Source organism: Ictidomys tridecemlineatus, chromosome 3 (genome assembly GCF_052094955.1).
Source record: "Ictidomys tridecemlineatus isolate mIctTri1 chromosome 3, mIctTri1.hap1, whole genome shotgun sequence".
Classification (NCBI taxonomy): Eukaryota; Metazoa; Chordata; class Mammalia; order Rodentia; family Sciuridae; genus Ictidomys; species Ictidomys tridecemlineatus.
The window spans coordinates 214,553,418-214,573,671 of NC_135479.1; the positions used below are offsets into that span (position 1 = coordinate 214,553,418).

The 20,254-nt window shown below is 47.6% G+C and overlaps 1 protein-coding gene and 1 non-coding gene across 3 annotated transcripts in view; one reads left to right on the top strand and one right to left on the bottom strand.

Annotated features, from left to right (window-relative positions):
- The window catches only part of Trappc10 (trafficking protein particle complex subunit 10), a 73,471-nt gene that overhangs the window by 10,334 nt on the left and 42,883 nt on the right, over positions 1–20,254 (top strand). Inside the window, exons 2-4 of one of the 2 annotated variants that reach the window (XM_078044750.1) lie at positions 5,781–5,862; positions 10,157–10,292; positions 17,600–17,796. In XM_078044750.1, coding sequence (XP_077900876.1) covers positions 5,781–5,862; positions 10,157–10,292; positions 17,600–17,796 — 415 coding nt within the window. The remainder of the gene's footprint in view (positions 1–5,780; positions 5,863–10,156; positions 10,293–17,599; positions 17,797–20,254) is intronic. The other variant, XM_078044751.1, reaches the window with a different exon arrangement.
- Trnav-cac (transfer RNA valine (anticodon CAC)) lies at positions 19,909–19,982 on the bottom strand. Its single transcript has one exon. It is a non-coding gene; the product is annotated as a tRNA-Val (tRNA).

A 20,254-nucleotide genomic window follows, 5' to 3' on the forward strand; every position in this document is an offset into this window, starting at 1 on the left:
GCCTTAACCTTCCCAACTTTGTAAACTAGCTTTCAGACACAGTTTTTATGCAGTCAGTTCCCTGCTCCTCCTGTGGCTTGCCATGTGCTGTAGGCCACCTTGTCTCAGCTGCTCCGCTGGTGCTGAGTTCCTTTTGGTTCTGCACGCTGTTCAGTGGTTGTGTCTGATTGGTTTTCCATTCCATCCTTAAATGTTGCAAGATGGTAATATTGTAATTTTGACATTTTTCATTTGTTGGTTGGAATCTTGCTACAGAAAGGGTGTGTGTGAGAGTGTGTGTGTGTGTGTGTGTGTGTGTGTGCGTGTATACATGCATGCTTATTGCTTACAGTGTTTGCTCACCCAGTAGTGCAGTGGTGCTGCACACTTGACCTTTCCCCAAAATGAGCTGGTTCACTAGCACCCTACAGTGGTGATCGGGTGGCTTTTTAAAGGGTCACAGAATTGCTGGGTGTACTTGAGGCTGTGGTGGTGGCTGTCTCATTGTGTGCATGTTGTCGCATCTTTGGCTGTGGAGAGCCTCTTTCAGGCTGGCTTCAGAGGCTCGTTCTCACTGTCTGGCGTGGCAAGTGCCCCAGCTCACTTTGTGCGTTTCCCGCCCCAGTCCACAGTCTGCTGATTGTGCAAGGAGCCCTGGTTCCTTTTAGGGAAAGCAGTATTTTAAATTAAAATCAAAGACTGGGGTATCAGTGAACTACGCTGTCTTTTATATTTTCTTGTGCACTGAAAAATCTTGGCTCTCGAGGGACTTGGGGTGATTGGAGGTTCTCAAGCTTGAGTTGTGTTGGAATCCCCTGGTGGACTTGTTAGATGCCTGGAGTTCTGCACGAGCAGGGCTGAGCAGGGTCTGACCAGTGTGTGACCAAGGCCAGATGATGACTGTGCTGCAGATCCAGGGAGCCACCGTGTGGGGTGCCACACGACCGCCCAAATGCCTTGCCCCGCATTGCACTCAACATGTGCTGGGCTGTATGGCACACTCCTTTTCACAGTTGTGTAGAGCTCCACCGTGTTGTAGCAGTTCTGAGGTCTACACTGCTAGTCCCCATTGGTACATTTGAGTTGTTTTTCATTTCGCTGTTTTAAATGCCATGTGTCAGACAGCCTGTGCTGGCAGCTGCCTTCTAGCATGCGTTGGGATAGAGCCCTGCAAGAAGGCTGTGGTCTGTGGTAAATGTTAAGAGTATTTTGCTAAACTGCCAAATTCTCCTCTTTCATGTCTGTACTGTTAGGAAACTGCCGGGAGGTGAAGGGTAATCTGGATAAAGTGGTTTGAAAACGCGTCCGTCCATAGCCCAAAGCAGGGCACACCTGGAGCAGGTGGGGCCTCTTCAGTGTCATGACTCCTTCCAGCTGCTACAACACTCCTGTTTTCTTTTGTGTAATCTATGTAAACTGTTAAATACTGATTCTTTGGTGTTTTTCAGTTTGGGTACATTTATCCAATCTTTTTCTTTTGGAGATTTTCAGAATTTTAAGTGAAGTCTGGTCTTAGAGGGCTGGAGAAGATGATGGTCATCTCCTTGGATGGACCTCTGAACCTCCATGGCATGTGTGCTCAGTTGTCCCTCAAGTTAAAAGAGAGAGGACTTTGGGGACCTGGGGATGTGTTTCAGTGGTTAAGCACCCCTGGGTTCAATCCCTGGTTACTAAATAAATAAATAAGAACTTTGGGTTTGGAGACTTTATATCTTTTTTTTTTTTTTTTTTTTTTGGTACCAGGGATTGAACTTGGGAGCACTCAGCCACTGAGCCACATCCCAGCCCTATTTTGTATTTTATTTAGAGACAGGGTCTCACTGTGTTGTTTAGCACCTTGCTTTTGCTGAGATTGGCTTTGAACTTACAATTCTCTCATCTTAGCTTCCCAAGCCACTGGGATTGCAGGCCTGCACCACCGCTCCTGGCTGGGACTTTATATCTTTGTCTTGTCTTTATGTGTCTGTCGTAGTCCCTTCTCTGCAAATTCCCATAGCATAAACTCGATGAGCACTAATGTACTGTGCTGTTTTCTCTTGGTCACCCCGGGAGAGAAGAACAGAGGGAGGAAGAGAGAATATACGTGTGTCTGTATGCAGGGCTGAGGATCTGGAGGAGGAGAAGCAGAGACCACGTAAGGACCAGGAGGAAGGCCAGGTGGGTGGGCATACATAACTAAAGCCAGTGACAACCGGGCAGGTCCCCTGTGTGTGATGGAACATCGTGGCATTCCAGCAGACCCGAGGCTGGGGTCCGTGACATCAGGCAGCCAAGGGAAGAAGATCCCCATCTCACTGACTGCAAATGGCTTCTTAAAATGAAGTCTTCTTTAAACAGTGGAGGGCTTGCGTTTCTTCTTCCACAGGAGCTTCCAGTGAAGTGGGGCAGTGTCTGAGTAAGAGACAAGGGTGACTTGGCCTTGCTTCCTGCTCATGCAATCTGGATCCTTTTTTTAGGCGCTGTTTCTCCTTGCTTCCCACCCAGCCCCAGATGTGGAAGCCTTTCATACATATACTTCAGGAGGATGCTGGTGTGGGGGTTCCCTGCTCCATAGTTATGTGTTCAACATTAGTTTTCCCCATGACAGAATTCCCAGTTTGAAAGATTAATTTTCATTATGGTATTGACATTGGGCGTGAATTACAGCAAATCCACACTGTACATTATCGAACAGGATGAGACAACTTCCTAGTTTGTGACCTCAGAGGTTTTTTATTTTATTTTATTTGAAACTCTGTCTTCCCGAAAGCTGATGAGGAGCAGTTAATGAACATGTGGTCTCTGAGCAAGCAGGGGCGGGCTTGGGCTTGAAGATGCGCCCTCCATAGTGACGTTTCCAAACTTGAGGACATAACCTAAACCGGATCGCGGCTTGCGTTCAGCAGCATGTTTGAAGAGCTGCCGTCTCTGCAGAGTCTTCTATTTAGCGCGTGTTAGATAGATCACATATTTCATTCTGCTGTTTGTTATCGAGGGGCCACTCGAGGCCGGATCCCACCACCACACTGCTTCTCTGAGTCCCGACCAGGGGCTCACCCAGCCCTGGCCGAGAGCTTCAGATGTGAAACGCTTGCTGCCCCTCACCTGTGCAGGTTCTGTCGCAGACCAGAGCTCTGGTCGACCCTTTCCTTCTGTATGGGGCAAGCTTGTGAGGGTTATCAGACTCTGTGTACATGTTCCTTGTGTACTTATGTGACACTGCATGGCAGGGACTGTGTGTGCGTGTGTGTGAGTGAGATGTTATTCGGAAAACTAAGTAAAAAAGAAAGCTTCCATGTGGTTGGCTTAGTTTCCATCTAGTGAATAGTAAAGATTTTTATATATCTATGGAAACCTTTAATGAGGCAATAGAAATTGGCAAAAAATAAACTTGAAGCTGACAGAAGAGGTGTTTTTGGTTTCTGTTTTGTTTGGTTTTGGTGGTGCTGGGGATCGAATCCATGGCCCCAGAATGATAGGCAAATGCTCTGCCATTGAGCTACACACCCTGGTGCTAAAGATTTTCTCACTGAATTGATTTCTGAGATGACTGCCAAATAAATGAACAAGATGAAAGTGCTAAGTGGAAATATAAAAATTATTTTTATCTCCATAAAAATGTAGCAGCAGCAGCCCTTTTACCACTACTCTAGGTTATATCTGCACATCCACTGCTCACTCGCCCTGTGGCCTTGCTGGGGAGCCGTTTTTACTTTCTGTTTTACATCTGATCCCCGAGGCACTAAATCCCCAAGCTTACTGTGGAGAGTAGGCTGTCCCTGCCCTGGGTGACCCCATGGTGTACAGGACAGCAGCTTTCAGGCTGTCCCTGCCCTGGGTGACCCCATGGTGTACAGGACGGGCTTTCAGGCCTTGCTTGCCCCGAGTGACTCCATGTCATAAAGCAGCAGTTTGCCATGTTACTACATTTTGAGTACAGGTGCCAAGGTAGAAACTTTACTACACCTTGTTCGTACAGGTGAGCCACCTGGTGCCCAGCCCAATCATAAGGCACAAACTGACCAATGACTTATTCATGCCAAAAAGAAATTACCATCTGTGAACTTATTAAATAGGAGTCCGTGGGCATGTGGCATGTCAGGTCCCATCAGACACACAGAGCTGCCAGCCACACCAGATGTAGCCCCTTGTGTAAGAGGAGAGTGCCTTACACTGGCGTGGCAGGTGTGGACTTGTCATGTGGCCAGTCCTCAGGATCCTTGCCCAGGAAGATGGCCAGAGCCACCTCTCCCAGGTTTCAGTTCAGCCTGTCTCCCCTGTGGCCACACAGCCCACTTACAGCTGACACCTCAGTGCTGCCCTGTGCACCGTGTCTGGTCACCTTCGTGACTTTCTGCATCTGTGTCAGCCCTGCCTTCACTTCTAGCAAGGGGTTTGAATCCTGTGGCTGAGTTAGCCTTCTCAGCCTTTCTGTGACCTGTCTGTCATCAAGTGAAGTGTGATGCATGGCTTGGGTTTGTTGATAATAGAGTTAAGATTGGAGTAGAATGAAGAGCTTGTGATGCTGGGTCCCTGTTACCAGGTGAAATCACGAGCACCCAGGTCAGTGAAGTGGGTAAACGGACTGAGTATGTGAATTTATTTTTATTTGGTAAATTCTGACATTGTGAAAAGACACAGAGGTGCCCTGTCTCTTTTGATGGCACGGCTAGCTCATGACCCTTAGGCAGCTGGTCAGTGGAGGAGAAGGACAGGGACTGGACAGTGAGGTTCCCAGTGCCACCCCAACCACTCCACTCATATATAGAGAAATGACCTTTCTTGACAGAAGAGTGAAGTGGACAGAGCTTTCCTATGTTCATACATGAATACATGACCAGTGTGACTCCATATCGTGTACAACCACAAAAATGGGAAGTTACACTCTGTGTATATGTGGTATGTCAAAATACTATCAGGTATAACTAAAAAGAACAAAAAATAAATAAATGAGCTTTCTCTCTGCAGTGACTTGACATCATCATGTGGGGTTTTTTTTTTTTAGAGTTTTTTTAGGTTCATGATCACAAAATAAGCAAGTGTGTTAATGGTCTATATCAGTTTCTGATGACTTCTTTAGATCAGTATAAAGGCAGTGATGAAAATGGTTTTGCTTAAAGAGGACCTTCTGAGTGTAACAGTTTTAGCATCCATTAAAAGGTTATGCCATCATTTCTTGAGAGAAGTAAATGGATTTTTTGGTTCTGTAAAGCTAGGATGAAAGAGCTGGGTGTGCAGTGTGAACCTGCACGTCCCTGCTGTAACCATACCTGCCGTGGGCTGGCTTTGCGCCCTGACATAGCCACCTCTCCAACCTTGCTTTCCTGTCTGTGAGTTGTTTCCTCCCAGGAGATCCTGGCCAGGGCCAGGTGAGAGGCTGGGGGGTGAGCACTGCAGCTCCTGCTGGCATTGGGGGACGATGGAGTTACTTGGAGGAAGGCGTCCATGTTCATCCCTTGGGTTTCCCTTCCCATGTGGAGTTTTCTGGCTCTTACACAGTTCCGAAGGCTCGAGAGCACAGGGCTGGGGGCTGAGCAGCTCCTGACTTCATGGCCTCTGGCGGGCCTCTCGCCTTCCTGATCCTTGTTCTCCTGTGGAGAGCCCTGGCCATCTCATGGGGGTATTGAGAGGTTAAGTTCAGCTATATATGTCAAGTGTTGGATGTTTTTGAGATTAGTCATTTAGAGATACAAAACAATCTTGTTTGTGATGTCCTTTTACTGAAAAAAATTGCCCAACAATACACTTTGATAAAAGCATGTTTTGTCTATATTTACCCACCTACAAGTGCCATAACTGGATTTCTCTTCATTCCGTTGTAGGTGCTGGAGATCAGAATTTGTTTACCTCTATTTATCCAACACTTTCCCAGCAGCTTCCCAGAGAGCCAATGGAGTGGAGAAGGTACAGTGTCTGGGTTTGGGCTGTAGCCCTGCCTGCAGTGTCTGGGTGTGGGAGCAGGCGAAGCAGCACAAGCAAGGGCCTCTGTCATCAGAATGGAAGGGCTTCCCCTGAGCTGCGTCTTACTGTTGAAGGCATTGGACGATGCTCTGTAATTTTTGGGGTGCTTGATCCTTGAGCATTCTAGGCAAGGGCTGTGCTTTCTAGCTAGCTCCAGCATAATTTTCTTAATGAGACATTGGATGGCAATTTTTTTTTTTAAGTTAAAGACTAATGTTTGTAGGAATGACTTGTGATTCTTTCTGGTGAATCACAGTATCTTGAAGGTACAGGCAGCTTGCTGGGGAGACATATACCCCTTAGCAGCTGGGCTGCCAGAGCTTCTCACCAAGCACCCGTGTACTTTCCTTAAGGATATGAAGCTATATGAAAAGATGTTACTTAGGAATTAGAAGGAAAAATAGAAGAGAGGCCCGGTCACCTGTCCCTGTAGTTGGCCTCTTGAGTACACACAGGTTCCATTGTCTACAGACTTGTCCAGAGGAAGTCATTGGCTGGGAATCTTCCTGGTGAGATATTATTTGTGGAAATGTTTGGGTTTTTACACATCAGTAAGGTAACCTGATGTAGTCAGGGTGCATCCTGACCTCCTGTTGTTCCCCCGTCCCTGTCACTGTGGCTTTTGTGTGGTGTTCCTCTCTGACCATTGGTTTTGCCTATCAATGTGAAAGGCTCTCTGGTGACTTGCCCTGGCCCTCAGGCATGTAGTCTGGTTTCTGTGCCTGATGATGGTGTCTCAGTGTTAGTGAGCCTCAGCTGTACTGTGGACGTCAGGAGTGCTGTGTGAGAGAGGATGTTCTTAGAGAAAGCACGTTCACATGCCGGGAGGCCCAGTGGCTGAGAGAGAGAACACTTCAGCCAGTGCAGAACTTAATGCCTAAAGAAGCGGAGTAATTGTGCAGGATTTCAAATAAGCATGTGTTATTGAACGTTCAGGAAGATACACGAAGAAAGGGATGTTCGTGAAGCAAGATGGAGGTAATGAGTGAAAGAACACTGAATGGAGAAGCCACTTAGACTGCATATGTTGCCATTTCTGCACCTTCTTGAAAGCCCTCTAGATGAGAGCCAAGGACTGCACCGTTGGACCCACACAAGGATGGTGCCTTGACCCTTTAGTACTACCAGAGGAACGCCACAGCCTGCAGCTCCCACAGCAAGCAGAAAGTCACTTGGCTCACAGTTTTGGAGGCTGCAAAGGCTGAGATCGGGTGGCATCTGCCGAGGGCCTTCTACTCTGTGCTAATGTGGTGGAAAGATCTCACAGGGAAGACAGAGAGGCAGAGGGCCAGACTCTTCTTTCCTAAGGAACCCACACCTGCAGCAGTGGAACTGCTGTCAGATAATGGCACCGTCCAGTCCCATGCAGCGGCTCCTACTCTAAGCTCTTCTTGAGGGTCCCACCTCTTCACACTCTTGCAGGTTTCCAACATATGAACTGTGGTGCACATGTACAGACCATAGCAGAGAGAGAGAGGGGACAATAGCAGCTGAGAGATGTGGACACATCTGTGGGAGAAGGAGGAAGATGGAAAGGTTGGGAAAGAAAAGCTGAAATAGCTGAGCCCCAGCCTGGGTTCATAATGCATGACCAAGTGCAGAGCCTTGGCAGGCAAGGGCGAGGCCCACTCTGGGAAGTAGGCTGGCAGAGGTGTGGACAAGGAGCACAACCCAGGCGCCCACCCCATCCATCAGTGGCATCCATGCAGATGGCTCTTGCCTTGCCTCAGCAGAAGCCTGAAGGACCTTCAGTGGACAGAGAGGCTCCCGACCCATGGATGTGAGGCCCTGCAGATGTCAGGGAGAGGGGCCATTCTAAGACTAGCAGCTAAGTTCTGAACAGCTCAAGCCCAGGGCCAGGAGGTCTACAGCCAGACTGCTCCTGGGCAAGAAGGTGGAGAGTTTATCTCAGGAAAAGTGGTGGCCTGGGAAAGACCGATGGAGTGCCCATCAAACTCAGGAGTCTTAGGTGAGGGATATCCACCTGAAACATCAGAATGGGGCCTTACTAGGAGTAAGTGTCTTTGAAGGTATACGTAAGGTAAGGCTCACTGTGAGATCATCCTGGGTTAAGATGGACCCCAAATCCAGGAGGTGTCCTTATAAGAGACAGAAAGGAAGAATGCAGAGGCACATGGGGGAGGTGGAGATGGAGCCACAAACCAGGGAATGCCCAGAGCTGTCAGCAGCCCCCAGAAGTTGGAAGGGAGACAAGAAACCTCCCACATAGACTCAGGGCAGCTAAGCCTGCTGACTTTTGATTTTTAATTTCTGGCCTCCTGAAGTGTGAGGCAGTAAGCAAATGTTGTTTCAAAGCCCCCAGCTCCATGGTAATTTGTTACAGCAGCACTAGGAAACTCAGACAGAAGGAAGGCAGAGACGGGCAGGACAGGCAGCACCGTCGCAGGGTGTGTGTGTGTGTGTGTGCACGCGCGCGAGTGAGTGTTCCAAAAGCTTAATACTGTATGTTATGCACATATATTTTTGGTAAAAAATGGGAATTGATTAGATCTTAGTAATAAAAATATTGAGACAAACCTTATCAAATGCACAATAGCTGTCTAGCTGAAAGGCCAGTGAGCAGGCTGGAGACGGAGCTCGGAAGACCATGGCCCATGCTGCGCAGGTGGGTGAGTGGAGAGGGTAGCTGGGACAGAAGGGAGGGGAGACTGGCAGAACCAGTACCAGGAGTGTCCCAGAAGCAGACCAGGACTCTGCAGTAATCCCTGGATGTCACATAGTTGAAGAGAAAATGAACACCAAGCTAGGAGACTGGAGGAAAGCGAGGAAGAGCCAGACGTGTAGTCTCTAACTGCATCTAAAATGCAGTATGAGGTCCAAAATGAACAGCAGTCGTCTTGAGGCGGTAAGGGAAAATGCTCCGAACTAGGGCTCATCGTTCATGCTTTAGTGAGAGGGAGAGCTGAGCCAGAGCCTCTCGAGGTCTCGTGCTGAGAGTCTCCTGCTCCTGGCTCTGGGCGACCCCAGGGACCTCTGCTTTTAGTGGGGAGGTACTGCAGTAGGCGGCAATGTTCACAGACTTCTCTAAGATCAGAAGCTGTACTGGCCTCTCCGAGTAACTCAGAGAGGGTGCGTCCCACAAAGAACACCAGTGTTAGTCTCAGAATGTAACTGTAGACCAGGTGTATGTGGTGTGTTAGAATATTTAAAGTAAAAACTTGCTGGAGTGGGGATATAGCTAAGTTGTCGAGCGTTTGCTGAGTGTGCATGAGCCCTTGGTTTTGACCCTCAGCACAGCAAAAAAGAAAAGAAAAAAGTGTTGAAAAAAAAACTGCCGTGGCTGTGCACCATGGCCATGCCTATGATCCCAGTTACAGGAGGCTGAGGCAGGAGGATTGCAAGTTTGAGGCCAGCCTGGTAACTTATCACCCCAAATCCCCCAGAAGTGAAAATGTAACCAAAATAGAAATAGATGGCTAAACTTTGAAGCTGGCAGAACAAAAGAATGGAAGAAGAGAACTTGATTACCCTCACAAAGGATGGGGAAGATGGAGAGCTTGCAAATAGTGAAGGCACCCTTTCAAGCAGAAGTGTAACTGTGTGGAGTATGATTGGCTTCAACTGACTAAACCCAGAGCATCCCTAGACTGAATTAAAACAATCCAGCCATAGATGTTTCAAACACAGCTACCGAGGTGGAAAATAAAATGCACAGGGAAAAGACACATGGTGCTTAATTTGTTTTTTAGGCATGAGCACAGCAGCCTCCTCTCAGGACCTTAGGTTTGCTGTGTGACTCATGGGATCTCTCTTTGGCTTCTTTCTTGGGCTGAGGAAAAAGGGGAGGTTTGTGCCACTATTTTATTTGAGCTCTGCAAGAAAAGCCTGTTCTTTATCACGAGGTAACTCTGCTCCTTGGGTAACACAGGTTGCCCCCGAGCACCAGTGCTGGTGCAGTTGACTTGTAGAGCTGCCCTCGTTTCCTCTTTCCCAGTGACTTCAGGGTGGTTGTCGTGCGAGAGCTGTCTTGAGCTGTGGGGCCTTGGTGGAGTGGGACCTGTCAGGGGAGCGTTGCTGTGTGTGTTCTGCAGCAGCACTTTACGGGAGGGAGCGTGGGTGTGTGTGAGTTGCTTCCAGTGCTTCTGCACAGAGCATTGGTCATGCTCATACTGTATTTGCTTCTGAACTCATAGATAGGATTGAATTATTTATTGTTGCATCCCTGCTGAACCTTGTTTAGTTGTTTTCTCAGTTACTTTTTAAAAATTGTTTGTAGATCCTATGGCCGGGCTCCAAAGATGATTCACCTGGAATCAAACTTTGTTCAGTTCAAAGAGGAGCTGCTGCCCAAGGAAGGAAACAAAGCTCTGCTCACTTTCCCCTTCCTTCATATCTACTGGACAGAATGCTGTGTAAGTATTGGTTCAGGGAGAAGAAGATGTTGGGAGTGGGCTGAAGCCCCGTGGGTGGGTGTGGAAGTCCAGTCTGCCTTTCAGGTCGCGTCTGCACTGTGCTCTCTCATCTTCATTGCTTTGCGAGATGCATGGCTGTGTCCTTGGGTGTTTCTCTCCTGGCCAGTGTGCAGCACTCTGGGATCCCAGTACATCTCAGTTCCCGTTTTCCCTGCTGGTGCAGTCTCATAGTGCCTTTGGGCCATCAGGTTTGATCTGTCTGAGCTATGTTTAATTCTTACTTTAGTGCCCCTTTCGCGACCCTCCACCTTGTGCTGTCCTTGGTGACCGTCGTCATCTCATCTGCTTAGCCATGACCTCTTTCACTGACTGGGTGGCTGTAGAGGGAGCATTCCAGAACCTGGGTCTTTTGCAGCTGTGTATTTATGACCCAGACATAATTCTGGGTCCTTTCTTGCTATGTGGACTCTACTACGCATTTAGCAGCATTCAAGGCATGTAAGTCATCCCCAGGAGACCTTTTAGCCTGTAGGCTGGGCTGCAGGGGTGTTTTGTGTGTGTGTTTATTGTGTTGGACTCTGGAGACCTGTGCCTGGTTTCCCCTGCACTTCACCCCATGTGCCTTTTCCCAGCAGAGTCACGTGTGGGCAGCGACATGCTAGTGTGTGTGAGGCACTGCATACTGGGGGATCTCACTGGCCACTCAGCACTCAGTGTTTTTACTGAAGTCAATCACCTGAAACCCTCTGCTTGGCACCTACAAAATTCCAGAAGAGAGCAGGTGTTTGGCATAAACCCACTGTGCACGCACACAGTATCGGCCCACTGAGACCCTCGTACTGCAGGCTGCTGGAAACCCCCCCACAGTCCGGGTTCCAGATGTAGCCAGAGGCCTGGTAGGCAGAATGGCCTTCCCAGCCTGCCAGGCAAACCCTCCTCTTCTTGACCCCTCATGCCTAACTCCAGAGCCTGGGTGTTTTGCAGCTGTGTATTTCTGACCCGGACATAATTCTGGGTTTTGATCATAATTTGGATTTTGACCATTTGCCCAGAGTTGTCTGATTTCTTCCTAGTTCTGTTGCTTTCTCCCTTGATGACTAGTAAACCGTCTCTGGGGTGCCACTCCAAGACTTCAGTACCCTGCTTCCTGTCCAGCGTTTTCACACTTACATCTGGCCTCCAGTGGCGGTTCTTTCCTGAGACACTCTTTACCAAGAGTCCTAAGCATCTTCCCCCCCATCCTCTACCCCGAGGAGGACACAGTGCGTGTTCATTTATTCAGAGGTTATGGCCCCTTCCCTGTGCTTATTCTGATGCCCAGGCTGGTCTAGATTTGGCCAGTGAGAGTCACTTCAGCTGACTTCTGTGTCCTTTCAAGCACTTTCTAACTTTTATGCATACCAAGGTATTCTAGGTTCTTGTAGCTTTTTTTTTAAAAATATTTATTTTTTAGTAGTAGTTGGACACAATACCTTTATTTCACTTATTTATTTTTTTGTGGTGCTGCTGAAGATCAAACCTAGGGTCTTGCATGTGCGAGGCAAGCGCTCTGCTGCTGGGCCATAACCCCAGCCCTCTTGTAGCTTTTATTCCAGCTGGACACAGCTGTTTCTTTGGAGTCCTTGTCCTTGGGCAGCACGTGTGCTCTTGGGTACCTACGGGCATGTTGCTGTCTCTGGCCTCTCGGTAGACAGAGCTGAGAAGGAAGTGTCCAACAGACTGTGAGTCGATAACAGTGCCTTCCCGCATGACCTCCACCCTCAGGCTCTTCCGGTAGCTTTTCCACATCTGCTTCTCCTCACTCAACAGCATCAGTGTGGATATTATCCACCCATTCCTGTAATATGCGAAGGATAATCTCAGAGCTGCTACATGCACCACGGTGAAAACAAGTCCAAGTGGAGCTCAAGCCTTTGTGCACTTGTGCTCCTCTAGCCTGACAGAGTGCTACGGAGTCTGTCTGGCTGGCCAAGTCCTCCCCAGCTCATCCTTTCCGCGTTTGCCTAGCTACGCTCGCAGGTTGGAAAGTGCAGAACAAGTGTCTTGCTGATGTCTGGGCCTCCTAACCAGGAGCAAGGGCTCTTGGCTTTGTGCACGCTTGCTTTTGTGTTGTACACTTGCTGTATTTCTTGTTAAATTTGTATGACTTTGTTGCTGCTTGTAAATGGGGCTTTGCTCCCATTGTGTTGTCTGGTTATTTTTGTGTATGTGAGGCTGTTGATTGATTTCCTTATTAAGTAACCTAGCCGATTTCTCTGATCGTGGAAATTAGTTTTACCTTTGATTCTCTAGGTCCCGAAGTCTGGGGCTTTCTGTCTTGCCATATGCAGAGGGAGAGAGTTTACTTTTTCAGTCTTTGTGGCTGGAATTTTATCTCTGATCTGACATTGTCAAATAGCAGAGGAGATGGTGGCTGTCTCTGCCTTGTGCCTGACCTCTGTGGGAATGCCTGTTGCAGTTCCCATCAGTGGGTGCTGGCTGAAGGACAGAGGAATGTGCTCATGTGGCCATCCATTTTCATTTTCTCAAGAATTCTCAAAGAATACGAGTTGCAGTTGTCAAAGGGTTTGTCAGACTCGGGGGACACAACCCTGTTTCCCCCTGCATCTCTGATGTCCTGAATTGTTTTTGTGGGTTTCCTCTGGGGCCTGCATTCCTGGGTGAGTCCACCTTGCTAGGGTCTTATTTTCTTAGTATGGCTTTGGAGTGGGCTTGTGTTTTATTTAAGGCTTCTACAGTCTGTGCTCACAGGTGGCTGGTCTTTAGCTTTTGTTTGGTGTTGTCTGTATGAAGTGCACGTGTCAGTGTCGTACTGGATTCCTGAGTGGCATCTGGGAGTTCTTGTTTTGTGCTTCTGAACAGACGGTTGTGTTGGAGCCGCCTGGTCTTCATATGTGCTGGGATCCCCATTCCCCCCCCCCCCCAACCCTGCTGGCTGGGCCCACGTCTCTTTTTTTAACTTTTTAGTTGTAGATGGATATAATACCTTTTTTTTTTTTTTTTTTTTTTAATGTGGTGCTGGGTACCGAACCCTGTGCCTCATACATACTAGGCAAGCACTCTACCACTGAGTCCCAACCCTGGGCCCTGGGCCCACACCCTTTTACAGAGTATTTCCTTGGTAACTTTCTGGGTCCCTTCTGTGAAGTTGGTCTGTTTCAGCCCTTTATTCATTTTAATAAGTTATATTTTCCTTAGAAATTATGCATCTCAGTTAAGGTTTATTTTTACTGAGGTGCACATACAAAGAAGTCTGTTTTGTAACTTTGAAAATGTGGCAGGTTTCCCTTACCTCTTCTGTATTGTGCGCTCATGCGTGCTCTCACGCTCTCTTCCTTCTTCCTTCCTCAAAGTAGGAGTTCCTTGATTTTTTTTTTCAAAGAGCCAGGATTTTTATTTATTAGTCTGATTTACTATTAGTCTTTTTTTTTTTTTAAAGAGAGAGAGAGAGAATTTTTAATATTTATTTTTAGTTTTTGGCGGACACAACATCTTTGTTTGTATGTGGTGCTGAGGATCAAACCCGGGCCGCACGCATGCCAGGCGAGTGCGCTACTGCTTGAGCCACATCCCCAGCCCCATATTAGTCTATTTATTACCTCATTAATTTCTGCTTTCATTTATGTTGTTTCCTTCTTTGTATTTTCTTGTGGTTTACTTTATTCTTTTTCTAGTTCTTTTGAGTTTGAAATGTGTTTATTTTCATTCTTAAGGTTTTTTTTTTTTTTTTTTGGTGGTGCTGGGGATTGAACCCAGGCCAGGTGCAGGCACGGCAAGCCCTCTACCAACTGAGCTGTGTCCCCAGCCTCATTCTTAGGTTTTGATTGATATCAGTCCTCAAAGTCATGAATGTTCCTTTAATTAATTGTTTAAATATATTATAGGGTTTATCCTTATTTTTCAGAAATTCTGTATTTTGTTTGTATTTCTCATTTTATCCAGTAGTTGTCTAATAGACAACTAGTTTCTAGAAGAAAAAAAATTTTTTTAAATTTTTATTAAAAAATTTCTGATTTTCTTGCATTGTGATCAGAAGTGTTCTTAGGGTGTTTTCCTTATGGCACTTAATTGTTCTCTGGGACCAAATGCAGGATGAGTTTGGTGGACATCTCGTGTGTCGGGTGTGTCCTCTCGTCTTCAGCCTGCAGTGCTGAAGCCGCTGTCACGAGCTCTCCTCCTGGTGCTGCTGGGGCGTTGCTGGCTTGGCTGCCACCAGTTGGCCTGTCTTCAGCAGGCGGTGGCGTGGCAGTCTCCAGGTGGTGGGTGTTTCTATTTCTCTTGCATCTTCTGTAGAGAGACGTGTGTGTGTGTGTTGTCTGGTATGTGGATATTTGTGACTAGCGTGATTTGGGAAATATGTGATTTACCAACAAGGCTTCCAAGTAGTGTATCTTGCTTAGGAAGGTCTTGTCTACCTGAGGATAGTGACTGATTTTCTCCTATGTTTCCTTTTAATAAGTTTAGAACTTGTGGCTTATGTTTGATCTGTTAGCTTCAAGTTATTTTTCTGTAGGTAGGAGCTGTAGAGTTGAGGGTCTGATTTTCTGGTCTTAAGTGGGCAGCAAATGGGCCTAACAATATTTCATAACAGTCTTTTTTCTATGCATTAGGTATGTCAATTCAGTTTTTAAATCAGCACCCTGCATGTATAATATTCTGGACACTTCTGTTGATCATTGTCTAGTTTGGGCTAGAATCAGGCTTTTAATTATTACATTTTAGTAATATGTATTGATATCTCTTCTTGTAAAATAAGCCTCTTGGCTGGTACACATTTTCTCTTCCGCATGGCAAAGGCGCAAATTGTACTTTTGAGCGAGGCTGAACAAGTGTGTCCTGTCCTGCCTGTTCCTCTCTGTTGAGAGGGTGGGTCTTTGCCCCTCAGGTTGAACTTGAGTGGCCTCTGATGTGCAGAGAAGTCACCCGAAGTCATGCTGTGCTTTCTGATGGGCCCCTTGTTCTCAGAACCAGCTGCTCTGCCATGGGAGGTCAGCTCGCCAGGGTATGGATCCCTGGGAAGGCCTCCTGGCCCAGCCTTGCAACCCTGCGGTGGCCACCAGTGGGGTGGAGATGAGCCACTGTGGTTGGAATGGGAAAGAAAGAGGGGCAGGAGGGGTTTTGCCTGAGGTCATCACTGTGACTTCTCAGAAGAATCTCAGCAGCTGGGAGTCTTCTTGAGTCTGTGTGCTTCTCCATGCTTTGTGTCTCTTTTTATAGGTTTAGTCACAACATTTTTCATAAAGTCTTGAATTTTTTTGGTACCAGAATTGAACCCAGAGAGGCTTAACCACTGAGCAACGTCCCCAGCCCTTTTTCTTTCTTTTTTTTTTCTTTTTTTTAAATATTTTATTTAGAGATGGGTCTCACAGAGTTGCTTCGGGCCTCACTGAGTTGCTGAGGCTGGCTTTGAACTTGCGAACCTCCTGCCTCAGCTTCCTGAGGCACTGAGATTACAGGTGTGGGCCACTGTGCCTGGAGAGTCCCTGAAAACCGGCACTGAGAGCTGCTCTGGTGTCCCTTCAGGGTGCAGCTGCTCCTTCTAGTGCAGAGACTCCTCCAGCCTGGAACTAGGTGGGGGAGGCCATGGGGGCACCTGTGGGCCTTCCAGCAGAACAGAGAGGACCAGGAGCCAGGCGATGCGCTGCAGTCCTGGACTTCAGTCCTCTGGCCTTGGGTCTCCCCTCCAGAAACAGTGTGCGTGGTACACGTGAAATTCAGACTGAGTCCTGAGACCTGCTGTGCCTAGGAGAATGTGCCGCACATGATTAAGGTGCTGCTGCATATTTACTCACAGAAAATGAATTTGTTTGAGGGGGTACTGGGGATTGAACTCAGGGACACTTGACCACTGGGCCACATCCCCAGCCCTATTTTGTGTTTTATTTAGAGACAGGCTCTTACTGAGTTGCTTAGGGCCTCACTGTTGCTGAGGCTGGCTTTGAACTCTCAACCCTCCTGCCTCAGCCTCCTGAAGAATATGGATTTTTGAAAGATGGTTTTCCTTTTAATTTTTTTTTAAAGAGAGAAGAGAGAGAGAATTTTTAAAAATATTTTTCAGTTTTCGGTGGACACATCTTTATTTTATTTTTATGTGGTGCTGAGGATTGAACCCAGCTCCCTGTGCATGCCAGGCGAGTGTGTTATCGCTTGAGCCACATTCCCAGCCCTCCTCTTAATTTTTAAGGAAAGATCTTTTGGGGTCATATTTGTTTCTAATTTAAACCAGGATGTATTTTCTTAAATCAGTATAGAAATGATCAGTACTGCCTTTTGGTACTTGCTATTCAGTGATTTAGCCAAAGATGGCACTAGATGTAGGATTTAAGATTTGACTCCTTTGTGATCAGTCAAGCCAGCACACATCTGCATTGTTCATGTTCTGGGGGACATGGGGCGGGATGGTATGGAGGAGCTGCTGAAGAGGGGAAAGTAGGGCTGGCATTTGTCATGGGCAAGGTCCGGGTTCAGTCTCCAGCACCACAAAAGTAAATGTGTAAACAGTAAATGAGGGGAAAGTAGGCATTTGAATATGGCCATTGTTTCCAAAGATTCTTATATGCTCAGTTTTGAAATGAGATACGTCTTGGTTTTAGATTTTCTGAAAGTAAATGGAATTAGTGTCTGCTAAGTGGATTTATGGCTCATACGGGCAGTTACAGGTAAAATCACCGTTAAGAAGGAGAGTGGGATTTCCTGGTTTGGGTTGGGAGAGAACTGTCTGACCCGGTGCTTCTCTGTAGGAGGGTGCTTTCTGGCATGCTCAAGTGTGGGACATGAGGGGGCAGAAGAACCGGTTGTGCGGAGCAGTGCGGCTCCTCGCTAGCTCCAAGTTGGAAGGCCTTGAGGGCCGTGCGGAAGGCTGCGAAGGCCTTGCAGGTTGGAGCTGGTCTAGGGGCTTACGTGGAGAAAAGGTTGTGGGCAGCCACAGGAGGCCACCCTGGGGTAGTGCAGGCACAGAATACCGCAGAGGTCTGGACAGCACAGGGAGGGTGGTGTGGCAGTCCTGTGGTGATGGGCACAGAGCCCCTGTGGTGGTGCCGGGCTTTAACGTCCCTGGTGGCTTTGTGGACAGCATTGCCATTGGTGTCCTTCCCGGCTCACAAGCCCTTGCTGCCCGCAGGCCACTGGTGTCCTGGGAGAGTGCTCTGGGACAGGTGCCAAGCTGTACACAGCACCCAAGCTTGGTGTCCTGGGCTCTTATCCCGTTCCAGTGTGCTAGCACGCTGTGGCCACTTACTGTCATCTAACACATGTGCTGTGTGAGCTGAAGGAGTAACTCACTCTCACAGTGGCGTGTTCATTTCTAGGATACAGAAGTGTACAAAGCTACGGTGAAAGATGACCTCACCAAGTGGCAGAACGTCTTGAAGGCCCATAGCTCTGTGGACTGGTTAATAGTGGTGGTTGAAAATGATGCCAAGAAAAAAAACAAAACCAACATCCTTCCCCGAACTTCTATTGTGGACAAAATAAGAAATGATTTTTGTAATAAACAGAGCGACAGGTAAGTGTATCTTTACATTTTCCTTGTTTGGTTGGTTCTGGATGATTGCTGGCTTCCTGGGTGGTAGCAAATGTCGACTCATCAGGGTTTGGGGAACAATGAGGAGCACTGATCCCACCCCCTGAAATTCCCGTCAGGCCAGGGAGCCGTAAGCGGTCACCCCCAAGTGCCACTGGGAGCAGAGGCTCCTGGCCCTGAGCCTCTGGGAAGCCCACACGGTGGACCCTTTCTGCAGCCTGACAGTGAGACGTCTCACAGTCTTTGTGTCAAGCAGCGTTTCTTAAACTTTTGTTTTTAAGGCTACGGGACTGCCTTCTTGTGTTTACTGTGGTCAGCCCTGTGAAGAGCCCATACAGGGAGCTTAAGTGCTGCCTTTGTCCCAGGGCCTGCCTTCCCATTTGCTGCCCCTGCGGCCTCTCTGCATGCTGCTGCCTCTCTACCTGGCTGTACCACTGGGGGCCATGTGTCCCAGGCTGGCACTTGACCTCACTGGCCACAGTGCTGAGCTGTTCTCTGCCTGGCGTGACAGGTCATCATTCCGTGGTTACCACATGGCAGGGGCTGCCAAGGCGGTTTCTGGTGCTGTGCGAGCTGCGGGAGGGGAAGCCTACCTACTCAGGGAGGGGTCCTGGGGCAGGAGGCCCTGTAGCGCAGCATGGGAGGGGGTAAGGAAGGAGCAGGGGTGAACGGTCTGGAGCGCCAACCAGCCAGGGCCAGTCCATGTGTCGGCGGTACCCCAGTGAGCTGGGATTCTGGGTGCCTTTCACGTTCCACACAAAACCAGGCACATGGTCACATTCAGACTTGATGAATATGTGGCTCAAATCAAACGTTGCTGTGTGGAGACCCGTCTCACTTAGTGTCACGCAGCCTACGCTTACGCTCACGGGAGGTTTTCTTAAGGAGTACTTGGTGCTAGTTAGCCACATTCTCCGGCACCGTAGCTGAGCGTCGTCCCCGGGGGCTCAGGCATGCTCACGGATGTCTTGAGCAGAGCACACAATGGGGACTTGAGAGCCCAGCTGCCAGGAAGCTGCGTTACATGGCCAAGGAAGTGTCTGTGTCGTGGGTCTGAGCGGAGAGTAACGCGGAGGCCGTCAGTCAGACTGAGCCAGTTTCCAGTTGTGTAATGTGTTTTCCAAGGTGCCTGTTGCTTACTATTAATCATGTTTGCAATTTTTACTTAAGTGCCAAAAGTATGTTTCTACTGAGCCCATTTAAAAATAACTTATTTTTTGATGACTGTTCTTTTATATTTACAACTTACTGAAAATTAAAAAAAAAATTTTGTAGTTGTAGATGGACAGCATGCCTTTATTTTTTTATCTTTATGTGCTAAGGATTGAACCTCGTGCTTCACACATGTGAGGCAAACACTCTGCCAGTGAGCTACAGCCCCAGCCCAGCCCAGCCCTACTTACTGAAATTTTAACATTTCATTCTCTGTAAGTTAAACATGCCTTATTCCATTTTGAATAAGTCTGACTGGTTGGTAGCTGCTGCCTTCTTGGTCCACTGTCCATTCCCCACTCCCTTGGCTTTCTAGGCTCACCCTTTTCCAATTTGCATTAAATTGCAGTCTTTTATTTATTTATTTATAGTCATACATGACAGCAGAATGAATTTTGACATATAATACATACATGGAATGTACATACATCAATCATATTGTATACTCTATTTTGCTGCCCTTCCTATCCCCCCTACTCCTCCCCTCCTCTCCCATCCTTTCTCTCTATTCAATCTAATGTGACACACTTTTTTTTCTTTTTCTCATTACAACATCATATATGTATTCTGTATAATAATGAGGTTCTCCTTCCATCTTCCGTGCATCTCCCCTTCTCCTTCTTTTTCCCTCCCACCTCTCTTGGTACTTAGGGCCTCTAAACCACTGAGCCACATCTCCAGCCCTTTTGTGTATTTTATTTAGAGACAGGATCTCACTGGGTTGCTTAGGGCCTTGCTGTTGCTGAGGCTGACTTTGAACTCGTGATTCTCCTGCCTCAGCCTCCTGAGCTGCTGAGATTACAGGTGTGTGCCACTGCTCCCAGCCAAATTACAGTCCTTTAACAAAACTCTGTGTGTGTGTGTGTGTGTGTATTTTTTGTGTGTGTGGTGCTGGGGATTGAACCCAGGGCCTTGTGCATGTGAGGCAAGCACTCTACCAACTGAGCTACATCCCCAGCCCGACCTATCTATATTTTTAAACATAAAAGCTGGATTGGATTTTCATAAATTTGAAGATAGTGGTCTCTAGTGACACTTGTCTTTTAACAGCATAATGTCTGTTCTTTGAAAATATGGCCCTGAAGTGGCTTACTGTGTTTTTAGGTTTGTACATGTGTTTAGTTTTTTTATTATGTTACATGTTCTTGGTAGTCATTGGATTTTCCAGGTTTTTTCATTATGCATTTATACATTTATGGTGATATCAAACTATACATATTATACTTGC